The sequence below is a fragment of the Sinocyclocheilus grahami genome, unplaced genomic scaffold (genome assembly GCF_001515645.1).
Source record: "Sinocyclocheilus grahami isolate Dianchi unplaced genomic scaffold, SAMN03320097.WGS_v1.1 scaffold359.1, whole genome shotgun sequence".
Lineage (NCBI taxonomy): Eukaryota > Metazoa > Chordata > Actinopteri > Cypriniformes > Cyprinidae > Sinocyclocheilus > Sinocyclocheilus grahami.
In genome coordinates, this window is record NW_015505538.1 from 627,900 (window position 1) to 644,457 (window position 16,558).

Below are 16,558 nucleotides of genomic sequence, written 5' to 3' on the forward strand. Positions count from 1 at the left end.
GAAAATGTAGCGCATACCATGGTACTGAGCAATTACCATAGTCACATACTATGTTATTAATGTAATACACCAAGTTACTTCACCATGATATTGCATCCAAAAAGTCATAGCGCATGCTGGTTTCTTGAGATACAGTGCATTATGGAGATCCCACTGAAGTGTTGGACAGTAAGAGCTGAAGCTCAGAAGAGCAGACGCAGCATTAACTGTGTGTCACTACAGCTGTCTCACGCTTCTGTGAAGATTCAACCTGTTAAACGGTACAATACATCCAAACCCCGCGCGTCTGAAAGCTGCCAGAGCTCTGCGACTCAATGACTAATGCCGCGCGATCTGATGAGAGGCTACATCCAATATGCCCCCATTATTTATTCAAACTTACACAGAAACTACTGAGCAAACTCCCCGAGCAGCACACTGTCAGCGCGTCAGCCCTTTGATCCGAGCCTTTATCTCGGGCAAACACACCTGACAGCCGGGCCACAATGCAGCCTTCAGCTGCGCAGAATTATTCTGTTTAACAATGCAAAACAATTAAGGAAAAATGTCATGATGACAGACTGGCAGAGCACAATGAGGGTAGAGACATCAGAAAACATCAGCGGCCATCAGATTAACTCAATGCAACATTATCTAACCAGGTGGGCACGAATGTCAAGACGCATCCCTGTGACGGCTAGCCATGAATAAAACATAAATACAGCAGCGAGACAAGAGCGTCATGTGGAGTCGAGCGTCATTCTATGTGGAGACTTATAAAACAAACATCAGTTGCATGCATAAAGAAATGCATAAGAGACTATGCATGTTTTATTATTCTCTCCATTTGAATGCATCGTTCTCATGCTTCTGTGACATATTTTCAAGCATCAAAACCGCATGGATTTCATTACGGGGAGAAACTTAAGATTCACTGAGATATTTCCCATCTGCTTCTTAATTCCCTCTTCTATGCAGTACATATGAAGTACGCAATGTATAAATATTAATTGACGCTGCCGGTGCAAGTTAACAAAGAGAATTGGTTTATAACTCAATATATCTGGGTTTGCGTTCAGCTCAGCGCAGGTTTAACCCGTTTTATGGTCCGGCAGCAGGACATTTCCCTGCACTGCTGCATACGACTGTGTTTCTGACTCAAAAGCCAGTGAAATAGGTCCTGAAACTCTACACATGAATTCATATTTTCTGCAGCATTCCTAATTCAGCACTAGCTGAGTCCGCGGGTGGTAGTATGTTTTTTTTGGGGGGGGGGGGTTATAAGGACGCCTGAGACTGTGTGACTTCTGAAAGCCCTCCTGATCAAACATGTGGCGTTAAGTCATTTTCTTCCGGATCTACAGCTCACTTGCATCATGCTATATTTTAACCAAAGAAAGTCTGTGAAGAAAGTCACATGATACTGGAGACGCTTAAAAGTCCTTCAGTGGATCTGTGCAGCACTTCAGATTCACAAAAGATGACGAACCATTTTCTTTTTCACTGTTTAGGGGACACTTGGGGCTACTTGTGAGTCTTTATCTCAGTAACTAGCAGGCTTTGAGTCAAAAGTCCAGTTAAACAAATGCATGTTTTCTCTATTAGTAGTAACTGAATGATGAAGGCTGAAACTGTGTGCTCAGGATGTCAGGTCGGGACAAGTTGTCACATTTGCATTAGAGCAATTTATCAGTGCTGGGTTACATGTAATCTGATGTAAACTAATTACATGATGCAACCCTGATGCAACGTATTATTTAATGCACTTTGTGTTGTTTATAAGAAAGAATGGAATACATTTTCTTTCTTTTTGTATTTTCATATCAATACAGTACAAAATAATCGTATTCAAATCTATGCCAGAAGAGCTTTATTGCCAAGTGTGTTTGCACATACAAGGAATCTGTTTTGGTGACAGAAGCTTCTATTGTTGTTGAGACAACAACAACACACAGATAATAAAAAAAATAAAGATATATGAAAAAAAAAAACATATGTATATACATAAATAAACAAAAATAGCGTGTATAGGTGTGCTATAGATGGAATAGAATAAAATAAGATGTTAGGATGGACTGGTATCAAATAAATATAAAGATATTGCACATTTTTATTGCACAACGGGGAGAGCATTTAACTGTTCATGTGGTTGATTGCCTGGGGGAAGAAACCTTTTTTGTGCCTGGCTGTCCTGGTGTTCGGTGCTCTGTAGCGCCAGCCAGATGGCAAAAGTTAAGAAGGAGATGGCTTGGATGTGAGGAATCCAGAGTGATTTTCTGAGCCCTTTTTCTCACTAGAAGGGTGGGCAGGGGAGCACCAATAATCCTCTCAGCAGTCTGAACCGTCCTCTGTAGTCTCCTGAAGTCTGATTTTGTAGCTGAGCCAAACCAGGCAGTTATTGAAGTGCACAGGACAGACTCAATGACGGCCGAGTAGAACTGTGTGAGCAGCTCCTGTGGCAGGTTGAACTTCCTCAGCTGGCGAAGGAAGTACAGCCTCTGTTGGGCCTTTTTCACAATGGAGTTTATGTGAATGTCCTGCTTCAGGTCCTGAGAGATGGTGGTGCCCAGGAATCTGAACGACTCGATGATGATGATGGGGGGGCAGGGGTCTTCCTCCTGAAGTCCACAATCATCTGATCAGCAGATTTAAGTTTTTGCATGTATGTTGGGAGAAGATGAACCAAGCAGTGGTCAGAGAGTCCCAAAGCTGCTCTGGGAACGGAGCGATAAGCATCCTCTATTGTGGTGTAGCAGTGGTCCAAAATATTTGTGTCTCTGGTGGGGCATGTAATGTGTTCACGAGTGAGGTTTGCTTTATTAAAGTCCTGAGAATGATTAAAACAGAGTCCGGGCGTTGTTGCTCTGTGTCTGTGATCTGATCAATCAGCTGTTGTCGCGCCACGCTCACGTGCGCTTGCGGAGGAATGTAAACACTTACGAGAATGAACGAAGGAAACTCCCGCGGCGAGTAGAACGGCTTACAGTTGATGAAGAGTGCTTCTAGATCGGGACAGCACATCTTCTTCAATGCTGTTACATCTGTACACCACCTTTCATTGATGTAGAAGCATGTCTCGCCGCCACGCAATTTCCCCGCTGATTCTGCGTTGCCACGCTCACGTGCGCTTGCGGAGGAATGTAAACACTTACGAGAATGAACGAAGGAAACTCCCGCGGCGAGTAGAACGGCTTACAGTTGATGAAGAGCGCTTCTAGATCGGGACAGCACATCTTCTTCAATGCTGTTACATCTGTACACCACCTTTCATTGATGTAGAAGCATGTCCCGCCGCCACGCAATTTCCCCGCTGATTCTGCGTCGTGATCCGCTCTGAACAGCTGGAAGCCCGGCAGATTTAACGTGCTGTCCAGAATGGCTTCATTCAGCCAGGTTTCCGTGAAACACAGAGCAGCAGAGTTCGAAAAATCCTTATTTATTCGGGAAAGCAGAAGAAGTTTGTCCGTTTTGTCGGGTAGAGAGCAGAGATTCGGCAGATGGATGTTAGGCAGCGCAGTTCTAAAGTCGCGCTGTAGGACAAAAGTACAAAAGTAATCTAAAAGTAATCAAATGGACCATTGACACTCCTAATTGAGATTGTAGATAGAGTGTCATTTTAAGAGATAGCTGGCGGTAATGCACTTATAAGTCTGCGATCTGCTGTAAAGCAAGAAGAAGAAGACGCGTCACGCGCCGGCTGTTGATAACGCGCTCAGGACAGTTCAGACATTGCAGTGGATCAAAGGTAAAAAATGATATAAATACTGTTCAGTTTCTTGCACAGACCGATCGCTTCGTGTCTTTACACATCAATGTATCGTCACGAGCCGCAGGGTTTAATTTGGTTTTGTTTGTGTATGTTTTTTTTTACTCTCAAAGCCGTGATTCCCATCCACTTACATTATACGACTGACAGACTGCAACGGTTTGAGTTAAAAATCTTTGTTTGTGTTCTACTGAAGAAACAAAGTCACCTACATCTTGGATGCCCTGCAGGGGGTAAGCAGATAAACATCACATTTTCATTTTTGAGTGAACTATCCTTTTAATGGACTACAATTTGATATAATAAATAGACATTTAATATTAATTTAACATTTTTATTTTAAATAAATAAATATTATTATTACTACTATTTAATCAGATGTATTGTCTATATTTTTTATTTAAATAGCATCATATTTTTTGAAAAATGTTTAGATTTTGCTGAAAAGCCATTAAATAAACTATAACACATTATAAAGTTTATTTTGAAATTAAAAAATAAATAAATAACATTATTTATTTAGATACATTGTATATTTAAATAACATCATATCTGTAGTAAAATATATTATACTATATAAAATGATATTATATTATATTATATTATCATCTCTTCCATCTTTATTTGACCCTCTAACTCTAGCACTCTCTATTCTAATTCTATTCTTTAAAAAAAACACTTGTTCCTTTTAGACTTGCACTCTATTCATTTGCTGCTTGTTTTCTTAAAAAAAAAAGCTTTCTAAGCTCTTGCTTTCTAATCTTTTTGTATTCTGTTTTCTTTTCATTTATTATACAATTAACAAAAGCAAAAAGACCTAGCTTGCTCTATTCTTTTTCAATTATATCTGTTTTCTTTTTATTTATTATATTATTTTTTAAAAACCTTGCTACGTGTACTGCGTTAAGCTAACTGAGACTTGTTATAGCACTTGTATATCATTGCTCTTTTGTTGATTTTGATTACTTCCATTGTCCTCATTTGTAAGTCGCTTTGGATAAAAGCATCTGCTAAATGACTAAATGTAAATGTATATTATCAAATATCAACCAATCAATCAATCAATCAATCAATCAATCAATCCCTGGATTAAAAAGTGTAACAATTAGCCTCAGCAACCCTGTTAGAGAATGAATTGATGTTTGATTATTTACTACTTCATGTAGTTCTTCAGATCAGTGTTTTGGTCTCTCTGATCTTTAAAGCACCACAATGCTTTTCTAAGCACCAAGAGAGAATGAGTTCTTTGTGGAACATCAAAAGGTTCTCCAGTGACATCAGGCTGGTTCGAAATAGAACACATATTTTCAAATGTATCATTTCTAAAAGCTGCAGTGCGAGTGGAATATAAATCCCAAGCTACTTCTACACGTTCATGTTCTGGTCCTCCAGGGACGCGGGTTTCATCTCGTGCGGTTTCATCTGCATACTAAGGAGCTACTCCTCAAATCAAGCCGTTTGATTCTTGCAGGGGTCTGTAGGCTTGAGAAGCCCTTATTATAAATGATAATCCCTGGCAGGAGGATCTGTGTGATGAATACGAGTTTCTTAATGGACGGACACCCTCGGAGGGAAATCACATTAAATATAAATTTTCTTGACATGCATGTTGTAATTGCTTGTTTTAACTACTAATGAGCTGCTGTCATGATGGCCAGTGATATACGAGTCCTCATCTGAGTGAGTGACATCAGCAGCGTAGTAAACATGGGTAAGACGCTCCGCTGGGAGCCAGACTCGCAATGAAATTCAGAAAACTTTGCTGGCTGTAAGCAAATAAACAAACAAACAGCACACTAATGCATATGGGATCACGGCTGTGATCTCAATGAATACTAGCCTACTGTGTATGCTTTGTACTACTTTCTATTTTTTTAAAAGAACTGAAACAGTATGTATTACACAATGATACATGTCTCCAACAGCAGCATGCTACATTGATGTCTGTCAATTACTGTATCATCCTGGAAATAAAAGCGGTTATTTATTTAAGTCATTCAAGTAAATAAATAAATTAATAAAATAGATTAATTTAAATAAACAAAAATGATTATGTTTTACTTAAATTCATGTAAAATAATAAGATAAAAATGTAAATAATATGTAAATAATACAAATGTAAAATAAAAATAAACATTCAAATAAACAAATAACATTATCATTATGTAAAACAATATTATATTTATGTAAACAAATTGTAAAAAATATGTACATATGTAAAAATAAAATAATGTTATTTAATTATATGAAAAAATAAATAACTAAATATTATAATTTATATTCATGTAAATATATATATATAACAAAAATATATAAATTAATGTATTTAAATAAATAGTATTATTTATATTAATGTAAAAACAATATGAAAATGATATATATGTAAAAATGTAATAAAATAAATACAAATGTTATTTAATTATATTTATGTACCAAAAATAACTAAATCTTTTTATTTATATTTGTGTACATAATACAGATATAAGATACAAACAAACGTATTTGAATAAATACATATTTATATTTATGTAAGAAACAATATGAAATGTACATTTATGTAAAATTGTTAAAACTATTTTTTTTTTATATTATTCCTTTCATATTTATGTAAATAATACAAATACAAATATATAAATAAGTGTATTCCAATAAATAAATAATATTATTTCTATATATGTTAAAGCACAATTAAATAAATAAATAAATATTATTATTAAGTAATAAATACAGAAATATACTTGCCGTTTTGGCAAGCCTTATTAAATAATGGATCTGGATGTTATAAAATCACAGCTGATATTCGCAACACTTGAAATGAAAGGACAAGTCAAGTGCTTTGTGGGATACAGTATTGCACACAGTGTTGGAAGGCTGTTTAGTCCACATTTTGACCAATGTAGTTAATCATTTGGCTTTTCTACGCATACAGAAAACCTGCATACTGGGCACAGTTCACATACTACATACTGCACTACTAATACTCATACTGTACTAGTAGCAGAAACAAACCGAAAGCCACAAAACTCTTGATATCATGGAGTCTTTCAACCACTAGAGCAACATCAGAAAGCGAAACCACAGACAGATAAACAATTTATTTGTGCGTGTGTAGATAGCAGGCAGGTCGAGCCGTGTCACTAACACCATTCCCCTCCATTACCGACAACTAATCACGTTCACTGCGCTCACGAGGAAAAGCAACATCCAGACGCCCGACGCCAAACTACTGGAGAACTCGGACGCCTCAAGGGTGAGAAATATCTGATTAGCTGCTTTCTTCGTGGGTGAAAAGGTGCACACTTCTCCTTTGACCTTGCTAGCAGGTCACTCTGCGTTCCCATCCTGCCACAGGGGAAGCACTGAAGAGTGAAATGAAATACGCATGTAGAATGTGACACGGTTCGGGAGTCGCTCCTCCTGCAGCGTCCCGCTGTCGATTTTGTCGTGTTTTATCCTTTCTTCTTCAAGCGCACATCTGTGAGCGTCTTTTAGCGAGAGTTTGAGGCTGCTGATATAAAACATGGAGCACATTTAAAGGAATAGTTCACTCCAAAATGAAAATTCAGACTTTATTTACTCGCTTCCGATCCACATGCTGTTATCTTGTTCTGTGGGACACCACAGGGGGCTTTTTTTAAGGGAATGTATGCTGCTCTTTTATATACAACAATTCATAATGACAATGACTGTCAAGCTCAAAAAAACAAAACATAAAGAATCATATAATCACACAAAAAACGGTCTATAAGTTAAGTTAATTTAAACTTAACTTCAGCATACAAAACACATTCAACATACATGTGCACAACTATTTTTTGTTTGTTTTATAGCTTTTATATATATATATATATATATATATATATATATATATATATATATATATATATATATATATATATATATATACGCATACAGAAAACCTGCATACTGGGCACAGTTCACATACTACATACTGCACTACTAATACTCATACTGTACTAGTAGCAGAAACAAACCGAAAGCCACAAAACTCTTGATATCATGGAGTCTTTCAACCACTAGAGCAACATCAGAAAGCGAAACCACAGACAGATAAACAATTTATTTGTGCGTGTGTAGATAGCAGGCAGGTCGAGCCGTGTCACTAACACCATTCCCCTCCATTACCGACAACTAATCACTTTCACTGCGCTCACGAGGAAAAGCAACATCCAGACGCCCGACGCCAAACTGCTGGAGAACTCGGACGCCTCAAGGGTGAGAAATATCTGATTAGCTGCTTTCTTCGTGGGTGAAAAGGTGCACACTTCTCCTTTGACCTTGCTAGCAGGTCACTCTGCGTTCCCATCCTGCCACAGGGGAAGCACTGAAGAGTGAAATGAAATACGCATGTAGAATGTGACACGGTTCGGGAGTCGCTCCTCCTGCAGCGTCCCGCTGTCGATTTTGTCGTGTTTTATCCTTTCTTCTTCAAGCGCACATCTGTGAGCGTCTTTTAGCGAGAGTTTGAGGCTGCTGATATAAAACATGGAGCACATTTAAAGGAATAGTTCACTCCAAAATGAAAATTCGGACTTTATTTACTCGCTTCCGATCCACATGCTGTTATCTTGTTCTGTGGGACACCACAGGGGGCTTTTTTTAAGGGAATGTATGCTGCTCTTTTATATACAACAATTCATAATGACAATGACTGTCAAGCTCAAAAAAACAAAACATAAAGAATCATATAATCACACAAAAAACGGTCTATAAGTTAAGTTAATTTAAACTTAACTTCAGCATACAAAACACATTCAACATACATGTGCACAACTATTTTTTGTTTGTTTTATAGCTTTTATATATATATATATATATATATATATATATATATATATATATATATATATATATATATATATATATATATTTCAAAATTCTTCAAAAATTCACCTTCTGTGCTCCAATAACATAAGCAAAAAAACAGATTTAACATTTTCGGCTGAAGTACCCCCTTTAAGTGTTTGGACATGCACAGAAAATAAATAGCTTTTTCTCCCAAACGCACTTGACACTGACGCTAAAGAAATGTTTGAGAAAGTGCAGTATATTCTGTAGACAAAATATGGCTCAGGATGATGAATTCTCTGGGCTGTATCACCTATCAGCCGTGGCAGGTGTGTGAGATGAATGTGCTGTGGTTTGGGGTGCTGAAGCCTTGAGTCTGACGGCTGCGGCGTAGTTTTCTGCCAATTTTGCGCTTAAATACTGCGGCCCGTATTAATAAACGCAAATGCATTAGGAGCAGGCGCGAGTTCAACGAGGGGGAAAAAAACACACAACTGTCACTAGTGTGTAACCTTGACTCCATAAGACTCCCATTCAGCGTTTGACTTTCTATTCACACATTTTCATAACTGACAGTAAAGAAGATGTATGAGGGTGATTTGTTGAATGAATGTCCAGTCTCTTTGAGACCATGAATCATAATGGACAACATGCTTTGCGGGGAAATACGGAGCGCATTCGCTGCAAATTGATCTTATGCTGAGGGTTTATATCTCGTTCCATACAAACAACTGATACAATTGATAAACGATAAATCCCGATGAGGCTGAGACCTCACTATAGGAGATACAAATCATATTTCCACATATAGTTACTGTTAGGCTAAGTGACAACACAAACGGGATCCTACAGTGTAAAAAAATAATTATTCAAAGTTGTAAATAAAGATCATTAGAGTATGTTTTACAAGAAAATACTATTTTAGTTTTTCCACTTCAAAGTGTTACATTTAATTCAAAATTGAATTGCCATTTCTTAGTAATTATCAGCGTTGTCTTAGTATTATTATTATTATTTTTAATATATTTTTAATTAGTTTTTCATTCTTGTATTTTCTATTTTCCATTTTTCTTTTTAATTAATTATTAATTAATAAAGTTAATATATTAAATATTGCAATTTCTGAGTGAAAATTGTTTCAAACATTTTCAAACATTTTTAGTAACACTTTAGATTAGGGAACATATTCATACGTGGTTTCCCCTCAATAAACTTCTAATTTGCTGCTTATTAATAGTTAGAAAGGTAGTTGTTAAGGCATTAATGTATAAGTACTAATAAACAGCCAATATGCTAGTAATATGCATGCTAATAAGCAACTAGTTAAAAGTGAGAACTGGTCCTTAAAATAAAGTGTTACCAGATTGTTTTTCAGTGAAACTACCAAACAAAACAGCTACCAAGCTTCCGTTTAACAATATTAGTGTGTGATTTCTGTATTCTGTGACTTATTTCCACTAGCTTTACCGAATGAAACTGCAAAAAATAAAGATTTTTCCTGAACACTCTGTCTTCCATTGGTCAATCAAACAGATAGTCCCGCCCACAATTCAGCCATTGGCTGAATCAGAAGTTGACATGTCAGATTAATGTTTTGAAAGCATAACAGTTTCATTCTTCACAACTCTCAGCTTTACAAAAAAACTTTGTAGACAAAAATCTAATTCTGACTAATTTATTTCAGAACTCTCAACTATTAAACAAAAATGTGGACCTAAATGATCAGTGTCAGACTCTGTTCCTGTTCCTGTGTTGTGTTTTCCTCCCCCATGTGCTCCATGTCCTGGTTTTCCCATGTGTTTTCTGTTCCCATTATGTTCCCTGATTAGTTCATCATTAGTTCCAGGTGTTCCCTCATTAGTTTCCTTGATTAGTCCTATGATTTAAGCCCTGTGTTTCCTTAGTCGAGCATGCTGTCTTGAACGTCGATTCCGTGTCCTACGTATGATTCCTTGATGTCAATATAGACTGTTGATTTTGATTTTCCTGTGTTCTCCTCGTTCCTCGCTCCTAGTTCCTTGCTCCTCACAGTAGGTACACCGTGACAATCAGGAGAACCTTTAAAGGAGCTTTTATTCTCTAGTTTTAGCTATGAAGAAACCAAGAAACCACAAAACTGATCAAAAGAACCTATGAAACAAAACATTTTAATCTCCAAATCAAAGAGCATCTCATGAACTTTATGGCCAAAAATAATTACTGTTAAGAAGATCTTTGATCCTCCAGAATGAACGCGCGTACGTTAGTCAGCGGAAGCTAGAGGTTACGGTTTATAAAGTTTTAAATATGGATTTTTTTTTTTTTTTACAAAAACGCATTGATTCGCTTCAGGAGGCTTTTATTCACCCCTGGAGCGGTCTAGGACACTTTTTTATTATGGATGGATGCACTTTATTTGACGTCTTTTGGACATTTTTTAATATAACTCCAATTGGATTTGTCTGAAAGAAGGAAGTCATATACACCTAGGATGGCTTGAGGGTGAGTAAATCATGGGGTAATTTTCATTTTGGGGTGAACTATCCCTTTAAAGACCAGATAACTTTGAATGAATGTTCTATTAATGGGTAGATCTTTATGGGTTCTCTTAAAACTAACGCTCAATAGTCAATTATCGTATAATTTTATATATTGTTGGCAACTATTTAAACATTAGAAATGTGTACATTTCACCTTTAAGGACGAGGTTTATCCCTCATGTTATCATTCTTCAGCATGACCCACTTCCCAAGGAGCTGAAATCCAGCCAAACTAGATCCTTCGCTTGCCATCTCCTTTCTTCCTGCTCTTTAATTGATTCTGCTGGCCGTTTTTAGCAAGACACAGCGACATACTTCACAATTATGACTAAGCTTCCGCCACACTCTGGTGGCAACTCAGTTTTATCATAAAGCGCACGACACCACCAAGAGTTAGCAGCCACACAGTCATGATTAAATTGAACACTTCAATGCATCCGGACCAGCTTTCAGCAATGATAAACGACCTGGAAGTAAAGATAACATAGTAGGGGATGTCAGTCTTTCTGACCTGAGATCAGATAGGGAAACCCTCCTGATATGCTCAGTGCAGACACTGAGTGTTTAGACGTGATTGTCAGGCCGATTTTGAGCCAACAAACCGGCCCCGGATCTCACCAGTCTGCTTCGGTGCTGAATATAATTGCCTTGGCAGAATGAACAGCCTGGGCTTAATGTGAAAAAACTGCTGCTGCACTACTCTGTTAATTCATTGACCACTGTATTTGTCATCTGTATTAGTAACAGTCACATTTCTGGGCCTATTACTATTACAGATAGGTAAACAAAGGCCAAGCGTCAAAAAAGAAATACTGTCACACCATATGAGAGCTTATACACTATTAAACAAAGGATCAAAACGTGTTTTACAGCCTGATGAAGCACAATAACCGTTTTAAGCCTCGAAAAGAGCATTTATTCTTGAGTTCTTAACAACAACAAAAAAAAAACACTTTCTGAGAACTAAGAAACTAAAACACCATTCGATTATCAACCTGTTATTTTATATAAAATAAATTCCTGCTTTAAAAAAAATTTATCCACATAACCACATCATCTACATGCAAATCAAAAAGAACTATAAGAAAAAGCAAAAAATAGGCCTATTGAGACTTTGGAAATTAATGGAATGTAAATGGAATGCAGTGAAAACTGTAATACATTTGAAGACATAAGTGTAAAATTGCTATGTATATAGTTATACTGATTCTGTGAACAAACTCTACATATATCAGTCTCATACCAGTCTCACCCAGAACACCCATAGCAACCACATAGCAACATGCTAAAAACAATTAGAACATCTTAGCAACACCATGACATTACAGTTACTTAAAATAATCAATAAAACTATAATAATAATTAATACAATTAAAGTTTTCATCCTGTTATTTTATATAAACTAAATTCCAACCAAATGCTTAAATGGAACAGCACTGTCTACATGCCAATCATTGAATTGTCAAAAGCATTTTTTCATAAGAAAAATATTATTTTGACTTTTGAAAATGTAAAAAGAATGCAATGAAAACTGTATGGAATTGGAAGATTAGTAAAAAAAAATATTTATAATTTATAAATATTTATTTATTTTTATACGGATTCTGTGTTCAGACTCTTTCTCTTATATATATATATATATATATATATATACAGTGGGTACGGAAAGCAGCATGCTACAAAAAATGCCTTGGCAACACCCTGGCAATGACCCTAGCATCACAGTTTTTTAACAAATAAATTCATTTAATATATAAACATAAATCAAAACACCTAAAAAAAAACATTCGATTATCAACCTGTTATTTTATATAAAATAAATTCCTGCTTTAAAAAAAATGTATCCACATAACCACATCATCTACATGCAAATCAAAAAGAACTATAAGAAAAAGCAAAAAATAGGCCTATTGAGACTTTGGAAATTAATGGAATGTAAATGGAATGCAGTGAAAACTGTAATACATTTGAAGACATAAGTGTAAAATTGCTATGTATACGGTTATACTGATTCTGTGAACAAACTCTACATATATCAGTCTCATACCAGTCTCACCCAGAACACCCATAGCAACCACATAGCAACATGCTAAAAACAATTAGAACATCTTAGCAACACCATGACATTACAGTTTCTTAAAATAATCAATAAAACTATAATAATAATTAATACAATTAAAGTTTTCATCCTGTTATTTTATATAAACTAAATTCCAACCAAATGCTTAAATGGAACAGCACTGTCTACATGCCAATCATTGAATTGTCAAATGCATTTTTTCATAAGACAAATATTATTTTGACTTTTGAAAATGTAAAAAGAATGCAATCAAAACTGTATGGAATTGGAAGATTAGTAAAAAAAAACATTTATTTATATACGGATTCTGTGTTCAGACTCTTTCTCTTATACAGTATATATATATATGTATATATATATCAGATGCACAATTTTCACCAGCTGGATGATAAACAAGTGGAAAAAACCCCGACACACACACACATTGAACAAGGAAAGTCACAGAAACTTGAAGTGGGACTCACCCTAGCAACCACCCAGAACACCCTAGCAACCACAAAGCAGCATGATAAAATTATTCTAATAATCAGATCACTTTAAGAATGACTTTAGCGACACAGTTTGTTCTTCGAAAAAGAAAAAAAAAGTCAAATCTATATCACCAACAAAAAAATGCACCGCGGAAATACCATGTTTTTTGGATACCATGATATCTTGGAGTGGAAATATCATCACTGTACCATAATACGCCACAGCACTTGAGCGTAAGGTATGTCTGGCCACCAGCGCGCGCTCATTTCTGATGCATCCTCAATCCGTGCAGACAGAAGAGCAGAATTCAGCATCCATCACCTCAGATATTGTATCCTGGAGTGCTGCGTGCTGCGGAGAGCCAGGGGTTTACAAAGTTCATAACCATCTGTTTCAATTACAACACATCTTATTACCAACACCCACGAGCTCAGAGCGTGGCGTCACTGTCGTCTTCCGTTTATGGTGGCGGCCGTCACTCTGCATTAGCCTGCATCAGTGTAATGCCCCATGATCCACTCTAGTACAGCTCATTCTGATGTATTCCTCCATTCCAGATTCAACATCCGTGACCGAATACAGATGAAAGCCTCTAAATAAATGCCGTCTGCACTGGAAACGCTGAAGTCAGTCACTTCAGTAATAGTCCCTTCACTGACCGCCTGATGCAAACATGCAGCCAAACATGACTGATTGACTTTATGCATCTCATACAGGTTTAGAGACATACCAGTTCACCTAGAAACCAAATCATGATTAACAAGAACCAGTTTGATGCAGTTCTGAGAAAGAACTAGACACTGGATCTGCCAAAGACTGACAGGTTAACTAGATATCCATTGGAAGACAGTACGTGCATTTTGGATAATCAGAAATACTGTTTACACACATTTCTGCTCATTTTATTGACCTTTTTTTACACAAAGTGACATTACTGTGCACTTATTTGAATGATTTTCTACACCGATTATGGACACTTTTCACAGACTGTGATGATATATCTAGCAGGTTTTCTTTTATTTTCATTATTTATAAAGTCATGTAATGCACATTTACAACACTATATTTTGTATTAAATTACATTGGCATTAAATTTCAGAAAACTAGTTAATGCTGCTGTATGATTGTTTCTAATACAACGGCTGAAAGTGATGGCAAATTTGATATATTTTTCTATTTTAACCAACGTAATCAATCTTTCCATACTTTTTTATTTATTTTGTAAAGTCATAGAAATGCTATCATGGATTTTTTTCTTTTGCCATTAGATGAAATTTATATTTGTTGTTTCCGTTAACCACTAGTTTACCCAGCTATGATGATTTCTGCTTCTGAGAAAACCAAAAATGTGTGGTTCAGATAAATCCGCCCCTCAACACAAATACAAGACTGTGATTGGTCACTTCACCTGTCAATCAGAAAGACAGTCAATCATGTCAATCATTCCCGTCTCATACCAGATACAAGCACAATGTGATAAAGTGACACTTAATAAAAGGTCCAGACACCCAAAAAAAGTCCATTCTTTATTTTGAACTCTAGTTTAAAAGGTGACTTTCGTAAAACAGGGGAACAATTTTGCACATTTGGCCAAGCTGCTATTCAGATGGTTGGCAAGCAAGTCTTACATACAACTAAAAACCGCCCAAAACCCCTTCAAAACCAGCAAACCAGACCAACCTGAGCGGAAAACTATCCTAGGCTTGTTTTTATGGTTTTCTCAGCAGGGAAGTATTTTATTTCAGACTGGAGGAGACAATTCAGTAGCTATAGTAGATCTGCAGTGCGTCGCGCGTCAGCTGAAGGAGCGTCGCGTTAGCGTTTTGTGGCGTCACAAAGAGCCGCACGCGCCCGGTGTATCAAACAAGACACATGATACCTTTAATTAAGCACCTGAACTCCTGCGCATTAATTATTTATATGTTTTTAAACGCTTTGTTAATATCTTAATAGACTTACTTAAATAGCCTACTGTACATAATATCGATATTATTATGAAATATTATTATGAATAAGTTGACAGTCGTGATTGTGATGATAATTAATCCACTATTTGACACAAACGCGACATGAAACAGTGCAAGTGTTGCGCCGCGCATCCGACTCTTTGAAATACACGAGTTTGTGTGCACTATAGTAATAGACACTTAAATCAAGACAAAACTGCTCATTTTGACACTATTTGAAATAAATAAGCACACAACAAATATTCCGGATCCTATAAACTCGATGCGTAAAACCTACACACAAACCCCTTCGATGCGTAAAACACCTTCACATTATCTGTTGGATTAATAATTACCCTCTCAAACTGCCATATTACATATTAATACATCATCCAAACATAACATAATAAACTACATTAACTAACATCATGAAACGACATCAAATAGCCCAAATTAATCGTTTAATATCCGGTTGGCACAAAGCAAAGTTCCTCCGCAACTTACTGCCGTTATTCCAGTCAGCGGATCTCGCGCGGACACAAATGCAACAACAAAAAGTCGTTTTTCGCCTCAGATTACTGCAAATAATATGAATAACGTGATACTCACCTTTGCTGACGGAGTCTGTGATTAAGTAAAAGATGAGATAGAGCGGTAAAATCATTCCAGCAGTGTGTGAGCGCCGCAGATCCATGATGCGCGACTGATGCTGGAACGAGACTGACTGCCGGACTCTCCTCAGCGCGAGTCTCTCTCTCTCTCTCTCTGTGTGTGTGTGTGTATGTACTCTGCTCTCAGTGGCTCTTTCACGATATCCTGCTGCCGAAAACATCTGAATACAGTTTGCATGAAACACACACACACACTCTCGTAGACACACACACACATACGCACACACTCTCACACACACACACACACACACACACACACACACACACACACACACACACACACCCACCCACACACACACCCACACACACACCCCCAC

General features: G+C 36.7%; 1 protein-coding gene across 1 annotated transcript in view; it reads right to left on the reverse strand.

The window, feature by feature from the left end:
* cntnap3 (contactin associated protein family member 3) overlaps nt 1–16,286 on the reverse strand; it is a 95,775-nt gene extending 79,489 nt beyond the window's left edge. The window contains exon 1 of the mRNA XM_016229854.1: nt 16,180–16,286. Coding sequence (XP_016085340.1) covers nt 16,180–16,264 — 85 coding nt within the window. The 5' untranslated portion in view covers nt 16,265–16,286. The remainder of the gene's footprint in view (nt 1–16,179) is intronic.
* Between the last annotated feature and the right edge of the window lie 272 nt (nt 16,287–16,558).